The 22,248-nt window shown below is 34.3% G+C and overlaps 1 protein-coding gene across 2 annotated transcripts in view; it reads left to right on the top strand.

The window, feature by feature from the left end:
* The window catches only part of Mtmr6 (Myotubularin related protein 6), a 162,678-nt gene that overhangs the window by 124,084 nt on the left and 16,346 nt on the right, over positions 1-22,248 (top strand). For both annotated transcript variants that reach the window (XM_089644798.1, XM_089644797.1), the window contains exons 4-10: positions 109-266; positions 6,156-6,328; positions 8,411-8,498; positions 8,906-9,038; positions 9,726-9,958; positions 10,962-11,212; positions 11,784-11,912. In XM_089644798.1, coding sequence (XP_089500924.1) covers positions 109-266; positions 6,156-6,328; positions 8,411-8,498; positions 8,906-9,038; positions 9,726-9,958; positions 10,962-11,212; positions 11,784-11,912 — 1,165 coding nt within the window. The remainder of the gene's footprint in view (positions 1-108; positions 267-6,155; positions 6,329-8,410; positions 8,499-8,905; positions 9,039-9,725; positions 9,959-10,961; positions 11,213-11,783; positions 11,913-22,248) is intronic.

Below are 22,248 nucleotides of genomic sequence, written 5' to 3'. Positions count from 1 at the left end.
TATCGACCAATTCACTATCTATTGCATCTCTAGTTTTAATGTCCCTTTTTCAATAATAATTTGAACACATCTCTCAGTGGTATGCCTGTAACTTGTGTGTGGTTCCAGTGCACATCGAGGACCTGTACTGCTTCCACTACACGTCCAGCTCGGAAGACATGACCAAGGCCGTGGGCTGGGACATGTTCAGCCTGAGAGACGAGTACAAGCGCATGCGGGTCCCCAATGACCAGTGGGTGCTTTGCACCGCCAACAAGGACTATGATGTGAGACAACAACTCATTTTATATCAATAATGTTAAAATTGAGATACGTAATATTTATTTCCTAAAATTTTAACAAAACAATATAATTTAACAAAACAATATTAAATTTTTATTGTAACAATTTTTCTTTAACTTTTGAAGAAGATTATAATCAATTAATAACGAAGATTATAAATCAATTAATAACTTTTGAAGAAGATTAAAATCAATTTATAACTTTTAATAACGAAGATTATGATCAATTAATAACGAAGATTATAATCAATCAATAAGTTTTGAAGAAGATTATAATCAATCAATAATATAATATCAACCACAACACAATCACACAATAATGTAATATATAATCCTTGAGGTGATGTTGCACAAAAACGGTGCTATATAAATCATCTAAATATTATTATTATATCATTGAAGAAGAAAATAATACTAATAGATCTAAACGAAACGTGAAGAGAACAAGTCAGAAGAGAAAAGATACATATACTAGACCAAATGAGATCCGCAAATATGATGTATAATAATAGGTCCCAATGGTCGAGTGGATAAAGACATTGTTTATTGTTTATTGTGGTATTTTAAGTAGGTACATAGTTATCTATGTCCTAATACAATCCTTATATACATATAATTATGGTAACACATTTAAAATGAATCAATCACATATTTTCTTAATTTAATTTTAAATGTTTTTATGTTTTCTTCTGATTTTATTTCTTCTGGTAGCTCTCCAAATATCTTCAACGCTCCGTACATCAATGACTTTTGACTCTGTGTTTTTTTCCTGAAGGGGAGTCTCAATTCATTTCTTTTCCTTGTCTCATGTGTGTGTTTGTTCTGCAATTTATCAATTTTTCTCAGGAATTCACTAGACGTATGACCATTGATTATCTTGTAGATTAAAAATATGGTATTAAAGTAAATAATTTGTTTAAATGACAAGATATTTAACTCCTTCAACATGTTCTTAATTTTTGTATATCTATTTTTCTTCAATATGGTTCTCATTGCTCTATTTTGTAGAATTGTCATTTGTTTCATTAAACCGTCGTTGGATAAGAATAGAATGCTGCTACAGTAATTTATGTGTGGTACAATAATTGCGTTGTACACATTTTTACTGGAAACTGTGTTAAGGAATCTTCTTATTCTTCCCAACAGTGAGATTTTTTTGGCAATCTTTTTAATAATTTGTTTTGTATTTTGAGCAAAAGTTAATTTGGAGTCAATTATTACCCCCAAATATTTCATTTCAAATACTTCTTTCAATACTTCACCGTCTATCAATATGTCTTTTTTTGTTTGCGTTACTCGTTTTCCAATGTTCATGAATTTTGTTTTGTTTACATTCAATTTAAGTTTATTTTTCTTCAGCCATATTGATATATTATGTAGGTCTTCATTGAGATGGTTCATTATGAGTTCATAATCTTCTCCTGTTATATAAATCAGTGCGTCGTCTGCAAATAATCTTATTTTACAATGTTTCAATACTTTCACCATATCATTAATGTACATTATAAAAAGAATAGGTCCGAGAACCGACCCTTGTGGTACTCCCAATGTAATCTTTACTGGTTCGGATATTGTCTCACCCACTTTTGTGGTTTGATATCTATTACTTAAATAATCCTTGAACCATTTCAATGCCTTTCCTTTTATTCCATTTTTAGATAGTTTTTTAATAATTATATCTCTATCTATCGTTTCAAAAGCTCTCTGAAAGTCCAGGAAAACTGCGATCACATATTTATTTTTATCTGAGTCTTGTTTCCAGTCCTCCAGAACTAGATTGAGAGCCATTTCACAAGATTGGTTATTTCTAAATCCACACTGTTCTTCACATAATATATTCCATTTTTCTATAAAATCAACAAGTTGTTTTTTTATTATATGTTCAAGTATTTGTTCATACTTAGGGAGCGTGTTCACTGGTCTATATTCTTCACATTTTTTTGTATTTTTTATTTTCGGTATTGGGATGACTCTTGATATTTTCCATGATTGAGGGAACTTTCCTAAGGTGATAGATTCATTTATAAAATTAAGTAAGTAATTCTCAATGATTGGTAATGATTGAATTATTAATTGTATTGTTATTCCATCAGGACTGGGTTTTGATTTCATTTGTTTCAGAATTACTTTTAATTCCTCCTTTGTTATTTTTTTAATTTCCAATTCTATATTTCTTTCTTCAATTTCATCATGAACATTATAAACAATTTTCGGAATACTCTCGTTAATATTTTCAATACTTTTTATAAAATAATTGTTGAATTTATTGGCTATATTTAACCCATCTGTTCCAGGGGGGAATATTATGTCTTCATATGCAATACTGTTATTTTCATTTTTCAGTAACGATTTTATTGTTTTCCACATTTTCTTCTGATCTCCCCTTTCTTCCTCTATTTTAATTCTGTAGTATTCATTTTTTACACTTTTTAATTGAGTGGTATACCTGTTTCTATAGATTTTGAAGTTTTCCCAGTTGTCCGAGCTCCTCGTTATTTTTGCTATTTTATACAATCTGTCTCTTTCCTTTTGCATGCTTCTAAGTTTATTGTTGTACCATTTATTTTTTGATTGGTTCTTAGTTTGTTTTTCTGGTACAATTTTATCAATTGAATATTTTATATTTTTTATGAGTGTTTCTACCTTCATATCAAAATCTAATTCCATTATTCCATTCCAATTTTGTGCTCTGAGTTGTAATCTAAGTTCTTCTTCGTCATATTTTGCATAGTTCCTGTAAACTTTGGTTTTTATAAAATGTTTTTCCGTATTTCTATTTTGCTCTATAATTTGAATTATGGAGTGATCTGTGATTCTGGGTGAATCTAAAAGATTTACCTGTAGTTCAAATACATTTGTTATCACCAGATCAATTAATGTACTTGATGTCAGAGTCACTCTAGTGGGATCTTTTACCAGTTGTTTCATCCCATTGAACTCAATGATATTTTTAAGTTTTTTTGTATAAGTGTCTGAATTTTTATTCATGTTTATATTGAAATCTCCTACTATAATATTCGGTTGTCTTTCTTTGATGTTCTCTGAACACCATTTTTCGAAGTACGTTAAGAAATCCTTCATACTCGAATTAGGTGAACGGTATACAATACAGTAGACCCCTTTTTTTAAGCCACTTTTTACTTTTATCGCCAACATCCACGCTGTTTTATCGTGTTGATCATTGGTTATTATTTCAAATTTTATATTTTGTTTGATTAATAGAATTACTCCACCCGTATGTCTGCTATATGAGTTACATCTTATAGTATTGTACTGCGGAATATTGATTTCATTATCTTCTATGTCTTCTGTGACATGTGTTTCACTTAACATAACCATTTGTGGCTTTCTCTCCTCTAATAATATTTGGAGCTCTTCATGGTGTGATATAAGGCTTTGTATGTTTAGGTATAAGATCTGTTCCTTCAGCCTAAAAAATCGATTTTTTTCATTTCTATTTCAACTTTTCTTTTATATACTGGGCATTCCTTACTTGTAGCTGAATGATTTGTATTAAGTTTGAGTCCCAATCTTTTATTTGTCATTATGCAGTTTATACATTGAATATCCTCATCATCTGTGCATTCTTTTATGTCATGTTGTTTTGCACATTTAGAGCATGATTTTTGATTTTTGCATTCTATTGCCTTGTGGTTATATCCATTGCACTTAAAGCATCTCATTATATTTATGTTATTGTACACCCGGCATCTGTCCCACCCTATATATATATTTTCGGCCTTTATTATTCTCATGTAAGTGTTTCCGTCGACTTCCGCATATACTGTATAATTTATCTGGTCTCTTTTATTTTTAAACTCTTTTATGTAAGTTACTTCAATATTTGAACTTTTTTCGAATATGTCTTCATTTTGTGATTTTATTTTTGTTTCGATTTCCTCTCTGTCTTGCTTCTGTGTTATTCCAACAATTTTGATACTTGGTTTCTTCGCTGTAATTTTTTTAATATCGTATTTGTCTCCTAATTTTCCCTTTACCTCTTCACACATCTTGTCTATATTCGACGCATTTTTACATTCAACTATTATTCCACCATCTTTTGCGTTTCTTACACCCGTCACACCGCAGTTTATGGGATCAATATTTTTTTTAATTTCCATTGTAGTTTTGACATTTTCTTGTTTATTTTTCGGTTTAATCATTACCGTAGGCTCATGTTTTTTTACTTTCTCAGCATAAGATTCATTTAAAGTTATTTTTTTGAGGTCATTTTTCAGGTCGTCGCTTTTATTTTTTATGTTTTCGGAGAGACATTTATTTTCACTTATCATTTTCTCACATTTTGTATTTAGTTCTTCATATTTTTCAGAAAAAAATTTCATCTCTTTCAGGATAATCAAGTTCTTTTCTAATAATTCATCCATTTTGTTCTCATAGATTTTGGATTGCTCTTCTAATTTATTTTCAAAATAGGTTTTCATTAAATCAAACTCCTTTCTGAACATTTTTTGAATACTGTCAGATAGATTTTTTTCATTTGCATCTTGCGTCACATTTGCCCTGGTAGAGCGCGTAGTGGCGGTATTCAGATTGGTTGTCATGGCGTAGTGGCGGTATTCTGATTGGTTGTCATGGGAGCAATAGCTGTAATTATAGCAGCACTTTTAATTCCCGACTGCACCTCACATATAAATACGTTTCTCACTGCACCTTGCCCAGGTACTTTGTCTATGGTAGTTGTCACTTGTCACACACACTACCAAACACTAAGGTCAATGTTAAAGTTGTCAAAATTATTAGAACAAAATTACGCGTGTGTTTACAACAGCATTCATTTCTAACATTCACACGGGTAACTTGTCCCGACAGACAGAGATCCTGGGTTCAAATCCCAGTTAAGACTATCTTTTTATTTTCTGTCTCTTGTTCTATTTCATGTTTCCTTTAGATTTATTAGTATTATCTTCTACTTCAAGAATAAATAAATACTTCTTATACTAATTTTTATCAGGCCATATTTATAACTTATTGGAAATGTGAAAAAAAAAAAAATCACCAAAATTATATGTGAAAGATATTATCGGGCCGGTATATCAGTATTTCTTTTAATAATGGTTTCACTAGGCATATCTTGTCAGGGCTTCTACCAAAGAGCAACTTGTCAGACTTAAATATTTCTCAAGCCAGGCTTAAAATACAAACTGACGTACCGGCTCCTGGGTCTTAGCCAGATTGCCAAGGACAACAACATCAGTTTATGAAACCGATGGAAATCCCCTTACCAACGTATAATGTTTAATGGACACAAACCATTTGAGACAACTAAGTTTATACGCATTGGTCTTTGACATGTCGCTTACTGACGGTCACTAAATAAAATGTGTAATTTATTTATTTATTTATTGCATCTCACTATACATAAATCACGTTTTTTTCTCATAAAAATCAACCTCACTAGGACTAAGCCTGAATCGAGGTTAATTATAGGTACTGTTGATGGTTGAAATTCCCCAGATTGCTTACCTTCTTCCAAAAAACTCCCTTTCTTTCTGTGATGTCTGTGCAAGTGAGATAGCATGCTTGCGAGATCTTATAAAAGGCGATGCATGCAAGTTGTGTGCCTCTTTTGTTACAACAGCTCCCCAATAAATACCAGTACAAGATCATGTATTATTTACTGAGTTACTACCTTCACCGCATAAAGGCACAATACTCCATACACTACACTTTCCAAGGGAGGAAATTCAATATCCCCCAGATACGATGACTTCTCAACAGACATGCTATCACTGGATTGAGGACTGAAGGCGAATGACAAGTGACCGCAACCAGTGGAGAGTATTTGTAGAGGAAGCCAAATCCAACCATGAGATGTAGCTCTGTATTTATACCTCCATTATAATTTAATTCCAGCTGTGCGACACCTACCCGCGAGACCTGTACGTCCCAGCCTCGGCCAGTTCCCAGGTCCTGCTGGGCAGTTCCCGTTTCCGCTCCCGAGGCAGGCTGCCAGTTCTGTCCTACCTGCATCACAATAAGGCCGCCATAGCGCGCTGCTCACAGCCGCTGAGTGGATTCAGTGCTAGGTTGGTTTAAATTGATCAAATTATCTCTTCTCCTTCATCAATTAAATATCCCACTAGAAGACTTACAATATCATTTCTTATTAAATACCCTAAAAATACACACATTGGAAGACAGGAGTAAAATAAACGACTTAACTTTTTTATTCACAATTCTAAATTCAACTGTTGCGAACTTCTGCAACTCATAAATTTACAAATACCTACAATAACAACACGACAAAATACACTATTCTACTGCAACACACATAAGTGCAATTACATTGCGAACTCCCCAATACAACGGTTTCACACTATGGGAAACCAATACTTGGGTGATGTCGATATATTTAATATTAACTTTGCGAATTTTGTGGATTACGTAAAAGACTTATTTCAACACTATTCTAAATGGAAGTTATATTTTTGTAAACCAGTCAAATCGCGGCATTTTTTAATTTATGTTCTTGTTATTTTTAATTTTGCTTCTTGCATATATTATTTTTTAATGTAATTTTATTTTTATTATTTCTTTCTTATGTTTCAAAACTGTCATTAAAATTATACCACCTACATGTAAAAGCCCTCTGGGCGTTAAATAAATAAATAAATCAGCCTACCGGCGTCCAGCTCTGAACATAGGTCTCCTTTAAATATTTGTAGTTTTAACGATTCATGGACTCTTCGTGTACTTGCTGCATTAGTGTATATTGCTGATCACTTCCCAATGTCCAGTTTTAAACGGTGACCGGATAACTCATCAAAATGACAATTCAACACACCTATAAAAAGTGTTATAAAGTCATTAAAAGTGATGAAACAAAAAGTAGGTTATATAGTTACATATGTAACCCATTTAACCTAGTTTTTGTTTCATCACTTTTCATAACTTTATAACACTTTTTATAGGTGTGTTGAATTGTCATTTTGATGAGTTATCATGGAACCGTTTTAAACGTAGGGCTTTCTGTAACTCTATTTTTAACTAGCTGAAGTCCCCGGCGTTGCCCGGGCTTTAAGGTTGTTGCACACATATCACCCCGGCACCAGATAAGCATCGCTTCAGCTCGAGCCGTTCAGAATTCTTTGTATGAAACTCCTTACTGCAACGCACACTAATCAGCATCGTAACGGCATCGCCTCACCTCGGACAAGCTAGTAAAATGAGGCGAGGCGGTGCCGATCCAACGCCGACTTGATATGTATGCGATAATAAGTTTTTCAAAATTTCATGTAGACAGTGATCCCCTTTTGTTTTGAAGGTCAAGTGTACAAAATTTCATCAATCTAGGAATAAAACCATAGATTTAAAAAATAAATTCCACGCATCTTGCCAGGTATCCGCCACGCGGCTGCCACTCACAGACACTACATTATACATGGTTTTCCAATAAGAGGTGTTATTTTGATATTCAATCGTAAAAGATCAATGGTTTCGTTGCTTGTGTGGCACGTAGCGCCGTCTTGTTGAAAGTAAACGTTGTCCAGATCAATACCATCCAATAAAAAATCATTAATCATCTCTCGATAGCGCAATCCATTCACCGTAACTGTTGCTCCAGCCTCATTTTCGAAAATGTAAGGTCCAATGACTCCGCCGGACCATTAACCGCACCAAACAGTCACACGTTGAGGATAGAGAGGGTTTTCAACAATAACTCTTGGTTTTTCCGAGCCCCATATGCGACAATTTTGCTTGTTGACGAAGCCACCGAGGTGGAAATGGACCTCATCACTCAAGATGATTTGCATTTGATTCACTCAAGTGAATTTTAATAATTTCAATGCGTTGTTGAAGCGTGTATCGTTCCATTTTTATTAATGGCGTAGTTTCTACTTGTCAAATGTCAAAAAATGACAGCTTCAAAAGTAACATCTACCGAAATAGCGGGCTATTCAAAATAACACCTCTTATTGGAAAACCCTATATAAATATAAAAAAAATAATTATAGTGTCTTTTCTAATTATGCACTATTGTGAGTGCCAAAACTGTCAATTAGAGGTTATGGTAGTAAGCATTTTAGGACGGTCATCGATGACGTTATGTACGAATTCTCTCTGAGACTACTAAAAGTATGCTTATTGAATACCTCTTTATTTTCCAGGTGTTTGGAAGATGAACAAATGCTGGATTGCATTCGGCGGACCAATCCTAACTGTGGATTTATGTATGTTGTTGATACAAGACCGAGGGTAAGAATGTTTTTTTCTATATTTACTAGCTATACCCCTGTCTGTGCATATAAAGAAACAATAGCGCATGTTGATTTTACATCCAGTAGTGCTGTTTTTCAAAAAAGCATATTTGTCCAATAGATGGACTGGTTTTTAAAAAAAGCATGTTTTTATCTGTCGAAGGTGACATCTATATAACATAGGTATATAAAAACACACGCATATTCGATTGCAACGTTGTGTCAAAATTACAAAGAAATCTGTGAAGAACTTATGGAGATTTAAGATTTAGAACTAGGGAACATTTACATTTTTATTTTTAAATATATAGAAGATAGATTAGTTGTTAAATTATTTTGACCTTGTAAATGTTTAAGACCCTCTTTTATGTTTATTGATAATCTATTATGGTTCCATCCTTTCAGATAAATGCCATGGCTAATCGTGCTGCCGGGAAAGGATATGAGAATGAAGCATTTTATGAAAATATCAAATTTCAATTTCTTGGTATAGAAAACATCCATGTCATGCGAAACAGTCTGCAAAAGGTCATCGAAAGTAAGTTAAAATAATTTTTTGGTATTCCATTTCTGGAATGCAAATTAGTATCTTGTCTTTGTTATTCATTGTCTTCTTGAAATTGCGAAACAAACTTATAAACATGGCATTTGTTGGATGCATTGTTCTTATTCCACAGAATTTGTGTTTTTAACAAACAATTCTAAGAAAATAATTGTTTATTATTTATTTTTCTTCATTCTGTTTTGTCATGGAATCAATAGGGAATTCTCGTGCATTTTGTAAATAATTTATTTCAATGAAGATAATTATTTTATTATGTGCCTCTTTTTTTTCTTTTTTTTTAAATGCATTTTCAATTTTTTGTAGTTGTTTTAAAAATTGCGTGCTATTTCGGCTCTGAAAATGGTCATGCGCCATTTTGACCGCTACGTCACACCTTTGCCGCCGCCGATGCCATCGGTAGGCAGGATCTACTCAGGCCGGTCAACAGTGACGTCATCGTTCGCCCTTGAACGCTTGATCAATCACCGGGCGTTTTTAGCTGCATTGAAATATTTCGTTCGCGCCTGTTTTTAAAGTCATTATAACTTTAATAAATGATTTTTGAAAATTATAAAAACTATGTATTCTTGTGTCTGAAGTGTTTCTACATGTGAATAATTAATAATAAGTGATTTTTTGGTGTGAAGAGAATTCCCTATTATAAATTATTTTCTCTTCCAGCTTGCGAGCAGAAGACCCAGTCGATGTCCGCCTTCCTCAACGGTCTGGAGTCCTCCCAGTGGCTGCGTCATGTCCGCTGCGTGCTGGAGACGTCCTGCGTGGTGGCGGGTGCCATCGCGCGAGGCGTCTCCGTGGTGGTCCACTGCAGCGATGGTTGGGATCGCACTGCACAGGTCTGCTCGCTGGCCTCCATCATGCTGGATCCCTACTATAGGACAGTCAAGGGCTTTCAGGTAACTATCGAGACAATAGTCAGGGTTTTTTTTTCAGTGACCATTTTCGTTGTAGGACTATTTCCTTACATTGAACAAATCCTAAATTGATCTTACCGATGTAGGTTTATTACCGCCGTGGAATGGCATTGCAGAATGACTCACGCGGTGATGGATTGCCGTCGACTTTATGTCCTTTGGATCTAGTATTACAAGCAGTTTGGACATAGTCAAACAGAGTTCTGTGTTTGGAGACTGCTGATGATTGGTAGTTTTAGAATAATTTTTATAATTAGTGTTGTGTTCCCGCAAACAGTTCTCCAACTCGTCGTGGAAGGATATTATAAATAAATGGTTCTTTGTGATAAATCAGGGATTTATTAATACTTCGCATATTACAATAGTGACTCTATAGTCGACCTAACTAAAAGCTGGCTAATTGAGATCTGCAACCTAAGGTTTGTCTGGGAGCATTCCCACTGGCCTTGGCGACTACTGGCCACTGGCTGCCATCTTGCGGACTTCCATGCAAGCTCTATGCACTGCCCTCTATGAGTGCGTCTGTGAAGCTCTTACTTCCCAACAATTAGTTTCTGAGCTTGATGTGTTTAATGGTTAGTTAGCTGGATAAATTACTCACGCAGGAGACTCTGAAATTATAGGCCTATCGGAGCCTCTATCATCGGGAATATTTTGTAGAGGATAAGTTTTTTTTAAAGAAAGTAAGGTGTAAAGTAAAGAACAAAGAAACCACCAAAACTTCCCATTACCGAGCTGTTGAGCACAAAAACCATATCCAATGACAGTTGTGTATGTATATATCGTGGAAAGCCGTGGACACCGGTATTCCCGACGCCTGTGATACGTGAACAATCCAATGCTTCTGTGAGCTTCTCTTCTCCTCAGCTTCTCCTGCTGCCCACTTTGCCAACGATAGTTAACCTATTTTGAATGTCTATCTCTTTCAGAATGTATAGATTAGTGTGCCTGACTGCCCATCTCACTTATAGCATTCTGTTTCCAGGCCCTCATCGAGAAAGATTGGCTCTCGTTCGGGCACAAGTTCTCTGAGCGCTGCGGCCACGTACTGGGGGAGCCGAAGGAGCGGTCGCCGGTGTTTGGGCAGCTGCTGGACGCCGTGTGGCAGCTATCACGTGCGCGTCCCTCTGCCTTCCAGTTTGGGGAGCGCTTCCTCATAGCGCTGCACGACCACGCACATGCCTGCCAGTATGGGACTTTCGTGGGCAACTGTGAGAAGGATCGCCTGGATTTGAGGTGAGATATATGGTTTCATGACTAAACAGAGTAGTGATAAAACAGAACAATAGAAAAGTGACAAAGAAATTACAAGGGGCTTGAGCGATGGCTGTCTAAATTTAGGTAGACGATTTTTTCAAATTTATTTTTAAATTTCTGCAAACATTTCAATTATAAAACCTACAAATATGAGATTAACGATAAACTATAGTTGAATTCATTGGCTTTCAACCACAGTTTTGTATGTTTCCATATTAGTATTTGGAGGTATGATTTTTTGAATGAGCGCTGCCTAATCCAAAACCAAATGTCCGGTAATCTCCATAATTGTTTTTGCCTATACCCCATCGCTCAAGTGGTTATCTCTAAATAGTATAAAACATAGTCGCTATCCGCGTCTGTCTGTTTATGCGCTTAGTTCTTCTAAACTACACAACGGATTTGGATATAGTTTTCACTATCATTTAGAGAATTTCTTCCGGAAGGTTTATATTTATAGATTTATAGAGAAAAGTCTCCGAGCAACGTTGGGTACACTTTAACTAGTTAGTAATAATATTAACATTGAATGAAAATGTTCTGATTGCAGGCTATCGGACAGAACATTCTCCCTGTGGGGCTACATGGCCAGTCACATGAACGAGTACTACAATCCTCTCTACGACCCTTCCTCCGCCTCCGATCTCCTGCAGCCCAATCTCATCAGCCAGAACATTAGGTAAATTGGTTCAATTCTCCTTGTCCTTGCTGTGCCTGTCCTATCAGAGATTGAAAGCTAACCTAACCAAACCTTACCTAACTATTATCAGCCGAAACAATAGGAAAATTGGTTAAATTCTTCCTGTCCTTGCTGTGCCTCTCTTATCAGAGATTGGACACTAACTTAACCTAACCATACCTAACCCAACCTTACCTAACTTAACCTCATCGGTCCAATCACTAAAACTGTACCATTCTCCAAGATTTCCAAAATTCTAAAATAGTAATTATTTATTTTTCAGGTTGATAGAAGAATAATTATGCTAATTAAGTTTTCACTGTTATAATAACAGTTTGATATTGTAATGTCTAGTTTTGCTTTGGAAATCATATAATAATATAGCATTTGGCTTTTGTTAAATGAATTTAATTTGGTATTCATCTTTTTTAAATTGAAATATCGCCATTTAGAATCTAAACTCTTTGAAATGGTCTGTTTAGTAAGTAGAACTTGTAATAATCGACGATTACAAACACCGCAAAAATAATAGTATTGATTGTATTATTTGTATATTACCGTTTTCGTGGGAAAATAACCTCAAGGGCACTTTACAACTTAATTTATTTAGCCTATAACTTATAACTAACAACATACAGGTAAAATTTATTACTACTGACTTCTAATATACTTATGACCAACTGGGTCTTTATACATAATACTGCTATATGACTTACAACTATCTTAATAACCTTGCATTAACTGATGCACCGGGGTCATAATTGTTGGATTACTAGGAAAATGTGTGGTAAGCATGGTGTGTAATGAAATTAACCCATTGGCATCAACCCTGTTGGTCAGGCAGGGGTGTATCGCTACGTCTTAAACTCAAACCATGTCAGCACGGCGGGTCTGAAGTATGTCAGCTTAAAAACGAAAAATGGACATATGGGTGATATCTGGGTTTCAAATTTTAAATGCCAATCGCTCTATAGATAATTAAGCATTCATTTCGTAGTGTTGGTAATAAAACATGGGTAAAGTTTTTCCCCTATAGTTACAAATTAAGTTATGTTAGCAATCGGCATCATAGTGATTTTTAAAAATGGCCAGTGGTTCTGGTAAATTGCTCGAAATTGCATATGGTGGATGCTTTGAGGACTATCACACCAAATTACATTTGTATCTAAGTTCACTTTTTTGTATCTAAGTAAAAAAAAAAAAATACATATTTTTATATCCACATTTACTTAAATTATTATATTTTTATATCCACATTTACTCACATTATTATATTTTTATATCCACATTATTATATTTTTATATCCACATTTACTCACATTATTATATTTTTATATCCACATTTACTCACATTATTATATTTTTATATCCACATTTACTCACATTATTATATTTTTATATCCACATTTACTCACACTATTATATTTTTATATCCACATTTACTCACATTATTATATTTTTATATCCACATTTACTCACATTATTATATTTTTATATCCACATTTACTCACATTATTATTTTATATCCACGTTTTACTCTCATTATTATATTTTTATATCCACATTTACTTACATTATTATATTTTTATATCCACGTTTTACTAACATTATTATATTTTTATATCTACATTTACTCACATTATTATATTTTTATATCCACATTTACTCACATTATATTTTTATATCCACATTTACTTACATTATTATATTTTTATATCCACATTTACTTACATTATTATATTTTTATATCCACATTTACTCACATTATTAAATTTTTATATCCACATTCACTCCCATTATTATATTTTTATATCCACATTTACTTATATTATTATATTTTTATATCCACATTTACTTATCGTCACATTAATTCATTGAATGCGTAACTCCCAAATGTAAAATTTTACAGGAGGCACAAAAAACCTCGTAGTGAAAAAAAATGAAAGACGGCTTATTCTTTTTATTTATGTTTCGAACATATAATATATTTGGAAATTCATTTTCAATCATTAAACTTTTGTAAGTTAAGGCTTTCTATTTCAAATCGGAGTTAGGAAGTTTACGTAAAAACCGAGAATGGAGATACGCATTTTACAAAAGATACATACTTTTCTGCAAACAGTTTTATGAACAACCTAGCGGAAAATTTGGGAGATAGGAATTTTACATTTACAAAATAAAACACAACAATGTATGTGTATGTCGAGGCAGTCTATTTAGATGCATTTTAATGATTTTAATGATGCGGAAGATTATCGTTAAAGGAGTGGTAATCCTCTTCTAATGTCTGTTTTAAGTCTTGTAAATGCTGGTACTTTTCCTTCCTTAAGGGATTAAATCTGACTCTCAAGTGAAATCTTCAAACTCTGGAGATCATTACAGATTCGGCGACGGTTTTGTGCTGGGTGAGATCTACACTGACCGGGAGTAGTCGTGTCAGAGATGATCGTTAAGTGACGCTTGGAGTTGATGAAGGAGATTGTAGAAGAATTTGATCTGACATTGTCGATCACCCTTGTTGTCCTGTAGAAATAAAACTGATGTACTTACTAGGGTTTGCAAGAACCGGGCAAAGAGTAGCCATGACAGGAAACGTTGTGTAAGAGACTCCTCAGAGTGTGAAGATAGGTGGGAGAGACTTGAAAGTGGAACTGGTGAGCAAACATGTGCTTTAAGCGTAGAAACTCTTCATGCTCAGCATCACTTTGGAGTAAAGTGAACGCTTCATCTTGCCCGGCTGGTCGATCCCGAGGCGAGAAGAAAGGACGTCGATAGATGCGTGCGTTCCTGCGTACAATGCAGGACAATTGACCCTCCACCATCATCCCATGAAGCGGGTAATCTTAATGTTGTGACAACCTGGAGTCGCTTGGCAGTTGATGTTACTCATTTCGGTAGGAAATGTTTACTCACTGTATCAGACGTAATCGTGTGACACACAAGACTGTAAGGGGCCGGTGATCCCAATCTGTGGAGGCGTGAGATGTCGTCCTTCAGTGGCGTGGAGGGGTAGAACGGGGCCGTCTCTGAAGCCGCTGTAGAGCTGATCCGATTGCTTGTCGCTTGTTCTTGAGCTGATTCCGAGTCTGGTCCGAAGGGGTAGGCAGTCCGTGGTCCAGGGTGAGGCGGGGGTCATAGTGAAAGAAGGCGAGCAGAGTCAGAAGTCGGAGCGAGGTAGAGGGCAGAGCAGAGAGAGAGGTGTAGAGCTGGTGGTGGTTTCTGGATATCTGACGTTTTGAGGGCCTGTTGCCCGTTTTATAGCCGCCAGCGGGCGCATGACGCGCACACGGGCTCACTTTCTCTTTGATTCCTGGAATCCGTGAGCCGTGTTTGCGACGCTATCGCGGCGCCCCGCCGCTCGGCCGGTAGTTTTGGGCCGTGGCCGAACATGACCACGGCCTTCCTTTGTGATCCTCAGAACCGTGCCCGTGGGACGTAATGACGGCGTACCACCGGTCATTTGTGACGCTATGACGGCGCATGGCGCACGGCACGGCTTCCCACTACGTTTTGGCACGGTTCTAACAATCGTGCCCGAATTAAATTATGATTTTACCAGCTCTCACAATACTTCTCTGCCCGTATACCCCTAGCCAAGCTCCGACGTTCATTTATTATAAGATCACAAAAACATTTTACATCATTTTACAAACAGAGGGTTATAACAATTTATCTTTTCACACATCAGCATTTTACATTCTTCAATTTAACAACAGGGCAAATATCAAATTTTAATATGGGGCGACCGCGGCCGAGCCCGGAGCAATACGTCCGTTACACTCACATTTATCGATTGCGGTCCGAGTAGATTTGCCGTGTGGCGGGAAATCGAGTCAGATAATGCAGCTTCGATTATCAGACATTTGGAAGAAGTGTTTCGGGAAAGAGGCCCGCCCAAAGTAGTTCTCATGGACAATGGTACTGCATTTTGTTCCTACAGTGTTACAGATAAGTGTAAGAGATGGAATGTTCGTCAAAGATTTTGCGCGGCATACCGACCAGCTGGAAACGGTATAGTTGAACGACATCATCAAACAATAAAGAGAACTGCAGCCAGAAGTGGAAGCGATCCCCTGCAGGCAGTGTTTCGGTACAATCTTTGGCTGCAAAAAGTCAGGATGATCGAGGTATTGCGCTGTCTAGTATAGTTCACACTTCACACTCGTGGAGACACCCTTCTGCGCAAGTGAATATAGAAGAGGAAGTATTGACTGAGCTCTAAGTGGGCGATCTTCTTGCGGCTAAACCAGTAGATGGGAGATGCACATCGTGCATGGAAGGGTGACAGGATTTACTTCAGTCAACAACATCGAAGTAGATGGCATACCAAGACATGTGCTTGACCCGCGGAAGATGCCTGACAGAGAACAGACTGTGTCTGAGGAGAGACGAGATGGAATTGCCGCACGTTCCACCGTAAATATTTTGGGTTTGTTTGAAGAGGACAGTGAAGAACCGGATCCGGATATGCATCAGGAGGAGATCCACTTGCAAAGAGATGGTGACCTTGAAGAAGAGATAATCACAGAACAAGGACCTATTAGGTATTTACGAAACCGCAGAGGCACATAAAACAAGAGAGCTACGGCAGAGCGTCACACGGTGCAGAAGACGTCAGTTTAGACTACAGATACAAAACACTATTCGTGACTTCACAATTAAAATTAAGGTTATAAAATGTTCAAAATTGATTAATCAACTTATCTCAGTTAATTTCACGGTAAAACTATTACACCGTAAATAAATTTCCTCAGTCAAAAACACAACAAGCGTGCACGGCTCACCGGCCAATACTGAATTAAGGAGTTACGAAGTATTCGCGAGTAAAAATAGCACCATAATTTTACGCAGTTTCCTAATTTGTGTTTATCTAAAAGGTTAATTTTTTTTTAAATTTTCGAGTTTTAATAGTCGATGCGGGTCTAATTTTAACACCAGATGGCATTAAAAACGTATTTTCGAAAAATTTGGAGTTACGCAGTCTACGAATTAATGCGACGATATATTATTATATTATTATATCCACATTTACTTACATTATTATGCCCACATTTACTCCCATTATTATATTTTTATATCCACATTTACTTACATTATTATATTTTTATACCCACATTTACTCACATTATTATATTTTTATATCCACATTTACTTACATTATTACAATTTCGGTACAAAATTAATTGGGGGGAGAGGGCCAATTTTTTATCTCAACAATTCGGATGCCAATGGGTTAAGATTTCTATAAGTTTTTAATGCACATTGCTTTTTCAGATACAATCATATATCAATGGATATATTTGTGGGCCTGCCAACTAATACACTTTTGTAAATGTTTTCTTATTTTCTGTTTTCCATTAGTAAACCTTGGCACTCAATACGGAGCATAAAGATAGTAATGCAGTGAGTGACTTGATCAATAAATCATTGTGTTGGTTCCACACTTCAATGTATCATCATACTTATTGTGTTGGTTCCACACTTCAATGTACCATCTTACTTATTGTGTTGGTTCCACACTTCAATGTATCATCATACTTATTGTGTTGGTTCCACACTTCAATGTACCATCTTACTTATTGTGTTGGTTCCACACTTCAATGTATCATCATACTTATTGTGTTGGTTCCACACTTCAATGTACCATCTTACTTATTGTGTTGGTTCCACACTTCAATGTATCATCATACTTATTGTGTTGGTTCCACACTTCAATGTACCATCTTACTTATTGTGTTGGTTCCACACTTCAATGTATCATCTTACTTATTCTCTTATCTTTGCCAGTTTCCTCTCTGTAGCATGATCTCCATTGGAATGTGCTATCTGAAATATCAATCAATTTATCCATTTGATTTTTCCTCTGAATTACCTCATTCAAAATATATATTTCAATTATTATAATCATGGTTGCTGAATGTGTGTGAAGCTACACGGATGATGTTTAGCTTTTTAAGGTCTATGTAACATCTTTGTTTCTTTCCTTGTCATGTCCTGTGTTCAAAAACAATACCAGTTGTGCTAAGCGATAAACGCATTTGACTTTTTGATTTTAGAAGTTTCTTGTTTGATTGCTGTTACTCCTCTAGCCTAGACAAAACAATATCATGTCAATAGATTTGCTGTTTTTGAACGTATCCCAAATGAAATACTTTTTTGAAAGGAGAAATCTTTTTGCGTTAAAAATTAATATCTTTAATGCAAAAGTTTTTTAAATCGCTTACTGATACTTTTTTTTGTAAACTGTATTTACCACTTTATATGAAACAAAAAAAACACCTATAATTAGACAAATGTGTTTAACCGCTTGTTTGCCAGCATATCCATGAGGTTACTATTAAAAAATCATTTCTCTGAATATAACTAGCTATTCTGTTTGTGCCAGTTTGTTGTAACTCCGGGTTAATAATAAAATAAATATCTTAACAATAAAAAACTTGGGCATTTATTTAAGGCGAAGCTTAATGCCAAATCACTATTTTGATTAATCTTTATAATGAATTGGTGTACATTATGAATAACAAAAAATATGCTTTAGATAAATTGAAGGTTTTACTATCGCTTCGCTTGAGTAGAATACAAATAAAAAAATAAATTACTCAATAAAAAATATAAATGCAAACTACTAAAAAAATTTTTTTTTTAATAGAAATGTATGATTGCGTAAAGAAAACAACTTAAAAAAAATAAAGTATTATAGCTAAGATTATCTATGACAGTTTCACTTGATTAACTTTTTTGCGTTCTTATAAAATTATTTACAAAATAAATAAAAACCGCTTTTTTGCTTGAAATCGAACGTTTCTAGACTCCATTTGTCAAGCGATTTTAATGCCTATAACCTACGAAATAAGGTATACCAAGAATATACACATTTTTGGCTTGTAGCTTCCTCTTAATGATAGATTACAATGAGTTCAGATGGCTTTATTAGCAGGTGGTAGGAATGATTCTGGGCCTCGATCTTGGTTTTGCAATAGTATTTATCTATGTTTCAATCCCAGCATTATTGACACCTTTATTTGTTACCATGATTAACTTCTTAAACTACTATCTAGGATTTTACAGATATATAGATGGTACAATTTACATAAGTTATTATGACAATAGAAACAGCTAGAAGTTAAAGTTTATTGTCATTGCACTTTTTTTTCGTTTCATATAAAAATGATTATAGCAAAAATTTGACAAACTTTGAACCGGTGAATTGTTTGACGGTTTCATGTTTCACAGAATTTTTTCAAATGATATGCGAGTGTCCGTATAGCGAAATGAAAGCTTTGTGTTCTGTCTTTCTAAATCTGTTTATATTACATTTCTGTTCATAATAGAAAAGGGAATTAATCAAGTTTTATGACGACGTGCCATTTCGTGACAGATATAGAATAGCACTACGTGGCCCTAATCATTTTAAATTGCAAAAATCTTTCACAAATCCTGGTTATCTCAAGTCTTATTTTGTTGGGCGATTGCAAAGTTATGTTCTATTGACAAAAAATTACTTAACAGCATACGAGGGTAGAAAAATAAATATTGGCAAGGAAAATAATAAGGATTAGTCATGACGACTGAGAGCAATCAGCATAAGGTACATTGTTGCTTACACATAACTTGTGCAGTTCTGATAAGTGGTTGTGGAATCATTGGAAAACATTCTTTCTCTTTGTTTTGTGAACAGGTAAGGGATAAAATATGAAGTAACAAAAAAACTGTTGTGTTCGAACTTAATATGTCAAGTGTTTGCTATTTTAAACAACATCAAAAAACATTTACAATCTAATACATTTATTGAAATATAGAAGACTTGGTGGTGCTGGGACTAAAAAAAACTAATTACTCAAAACCACAATAAAAAAATTTATTGTCTAAATTTACTTGAAAATTTGAATATGAAATCATATTTTAGACATCCAATTTTGTAAATTTTCACTAATTAAATTGTTGAAAAGAATTTAACTTTTAATTGAATTTTTAAGAATTGATTCATAAATTTTTCTCAAATTGCGGCCGGAACCTTTGGTTTTATCGAGGTGTTAATTTTCATTATTCTGTGATTCACTTATACATTTAAATATAAAGTGTGGTATTTTTTCTTTCTTACCCTTTAAAACATATTTCTAACTATGACAGTAAGAGAGAAACAACGATTTCTATGACACCATATGAGCTGTTCCCTAAAGCGAACAAATTTACTCTACGGGTAATAAAACTGCGGATTGTTCGCAAAACCGAACAAATTAGCTTGAAGGGTTTAAATGCCCCAAAACGTACCCCTGAAAAAATAAATATAGAAAAAAAAAAATTTCCTATGATTTTCCAGATACTGTGTATATATTTTTAAATAATAAATAAATTTTACTCTTAATTGAAAAAATGAGCTTACTCATTTTGCTTCTCATTTGCATTTTTATTTTTTTTAAATTCATAAAGTTGAACACAAAAAGAATTTATGTGTAAACGTCTTAATCCTTCAGAAAAAACGCTACGAAAATTCTTCTATAATATTTAACCAAGTAATACCAGACACTGATACACAAACATTTGACAAATTGCTGTGCTATGTTGACATTATATTCTTGTGTAATTCAATTTATGTTAAAAAAATCAAAAAGATAGGTGTTGGGTTTTGTGTGTTTGTTTTATCAAATATTTATAATCTATGTTACATTATATTTCAATCATATTTCTTTTACTGTTATTTTTCTGCAAATTCAGCTATTTTATCAAAAAATTGCAAAGTCATTAAAATCAGTTTTCATTGTCGAATCAGTGCCTATTTGAATAAAAAAATAGCTGAATTTAAATTCAGAATTTTTCCTTGAAAAACATAAATCTTGTTTTCATTCTCTTAAAACTTTAATCTTAAAAATTACAATTTTGCATGTTTCTTAAGATTACCCCATAGACTACAGTGTCATTTTTCCTCATTTAAACCTAAACTAACACAACCTAAATACTGTCATTTTCCCTCATTTAAACCTAAACTAACACAACTTAAATACAGTCATTTTCCCTCATTTAAACCTAAACTAACACAACCTAAATACAGTCATTTTCCCTCATTTAAACCTAAACTAACACAACCTAAATACAGTCATTTTCCCTCATTTAAACCTAAACTAACACAACCTAAATACAGTCATTTTCCCTCACTAAACTAACACAACCTAAATACCATAATTTTCTTTCACTAAACTAACACAACCTAAATACTGTCATTTTCCCTCATTTAAACCTAAACTAACACAGCCTAAACATAGTCTTTTCCCCTCATTTAAACCTAAACTAACACAACCTAAACTTGATGTTAGTTAAGTAACCAAAACAATTCATTTGATGTCTTAGAAAGTTCACCTTACGCAATGGCATTACAAACAAACTTATAGACATGTTATAATATCTCACTAAATGTACTAACTAACAGACATACTTACATTTCCAGTCAATTCTGGAATTGGTCATGTATAACAAAGATAGACACAAACAGCGCGGGCAGCGTTTACATACTTAAAAGTTGCGTTGAATACTACATTATGGGTGTGATTGAGATGACAATACACTTTCTCGTTTGCACTAAGATGAATATGGAATATATATGAGATGACCTACTGCCAGTCTTTCTGTTATGCAGTGATCTTGTTAAAATATGCACTGCTAAAATGTTTAATCAGTACAGATTTATATTTCAATAGAGGCATATAAAAAACATCAGCTAACATAGCATACGAGTTACCAATTATGTGTAATCTATTTATAACAGAATTGTAGCCTGAAACCGTAGTATAATTGTGACAGTAATATATATTAACCCCTCAGCAACGTAAGCAGATATATGCGTTAAAAATACGACAGCAGTCAAGTACAATAAGCGTGTTTACACGTCAACGCGTGTCTCTCCATAGAAATCGTTCTTACTCCGTTATTATTTTAGTTACATCCCTCAAACAAAAACTAAAAGGTCGATTATAGATCAAGCTACACATCACTACCAAGTTGTCTATGGAAATACAAAACAGGAATCTGCTGACAGTCGCATAATTGACACAAAATTTTTATCCGCGCAAAATGTCTGCCGGTAGCGCCGCGCGCTTCACATATTAAATTTTTATAAAATATTTTTATATGAAATGATAAAAAAATGAGGTGATAAAAGTGTTTATTACACATATATACAATAGAATAAATATTTTTGTTTACATAATCTGTGATTTTAGTACCATTTTCACCTAAAAACATGACGTGAGTCATTTTTAACCTATTTTTCATGTTTCCATTCTAAATTTAAATATTTACAAATGTTAATATTTATTTATGATACAACAATTTGAAAGCCTAT

The sequence above is a fragment of the Hesperophylax consimilis genome, chromosome 21 (assembly GCF_061612785.1).
Source record: "Hesperophylax consimilis isolate HC1 chromosome 21, BYU_Hcon_1.0, whole genome shotgun sequence".
Lineage (NCBI taxonomy): Eukaryota > Metazoa > Arthropoda > Insecta > Trichoptera > Limnephilidae > Hesperophylax > Hesperophylax consimilis.
This window is presented reverse-complemented; position numbering and strand designations above follow the sequence as displayed.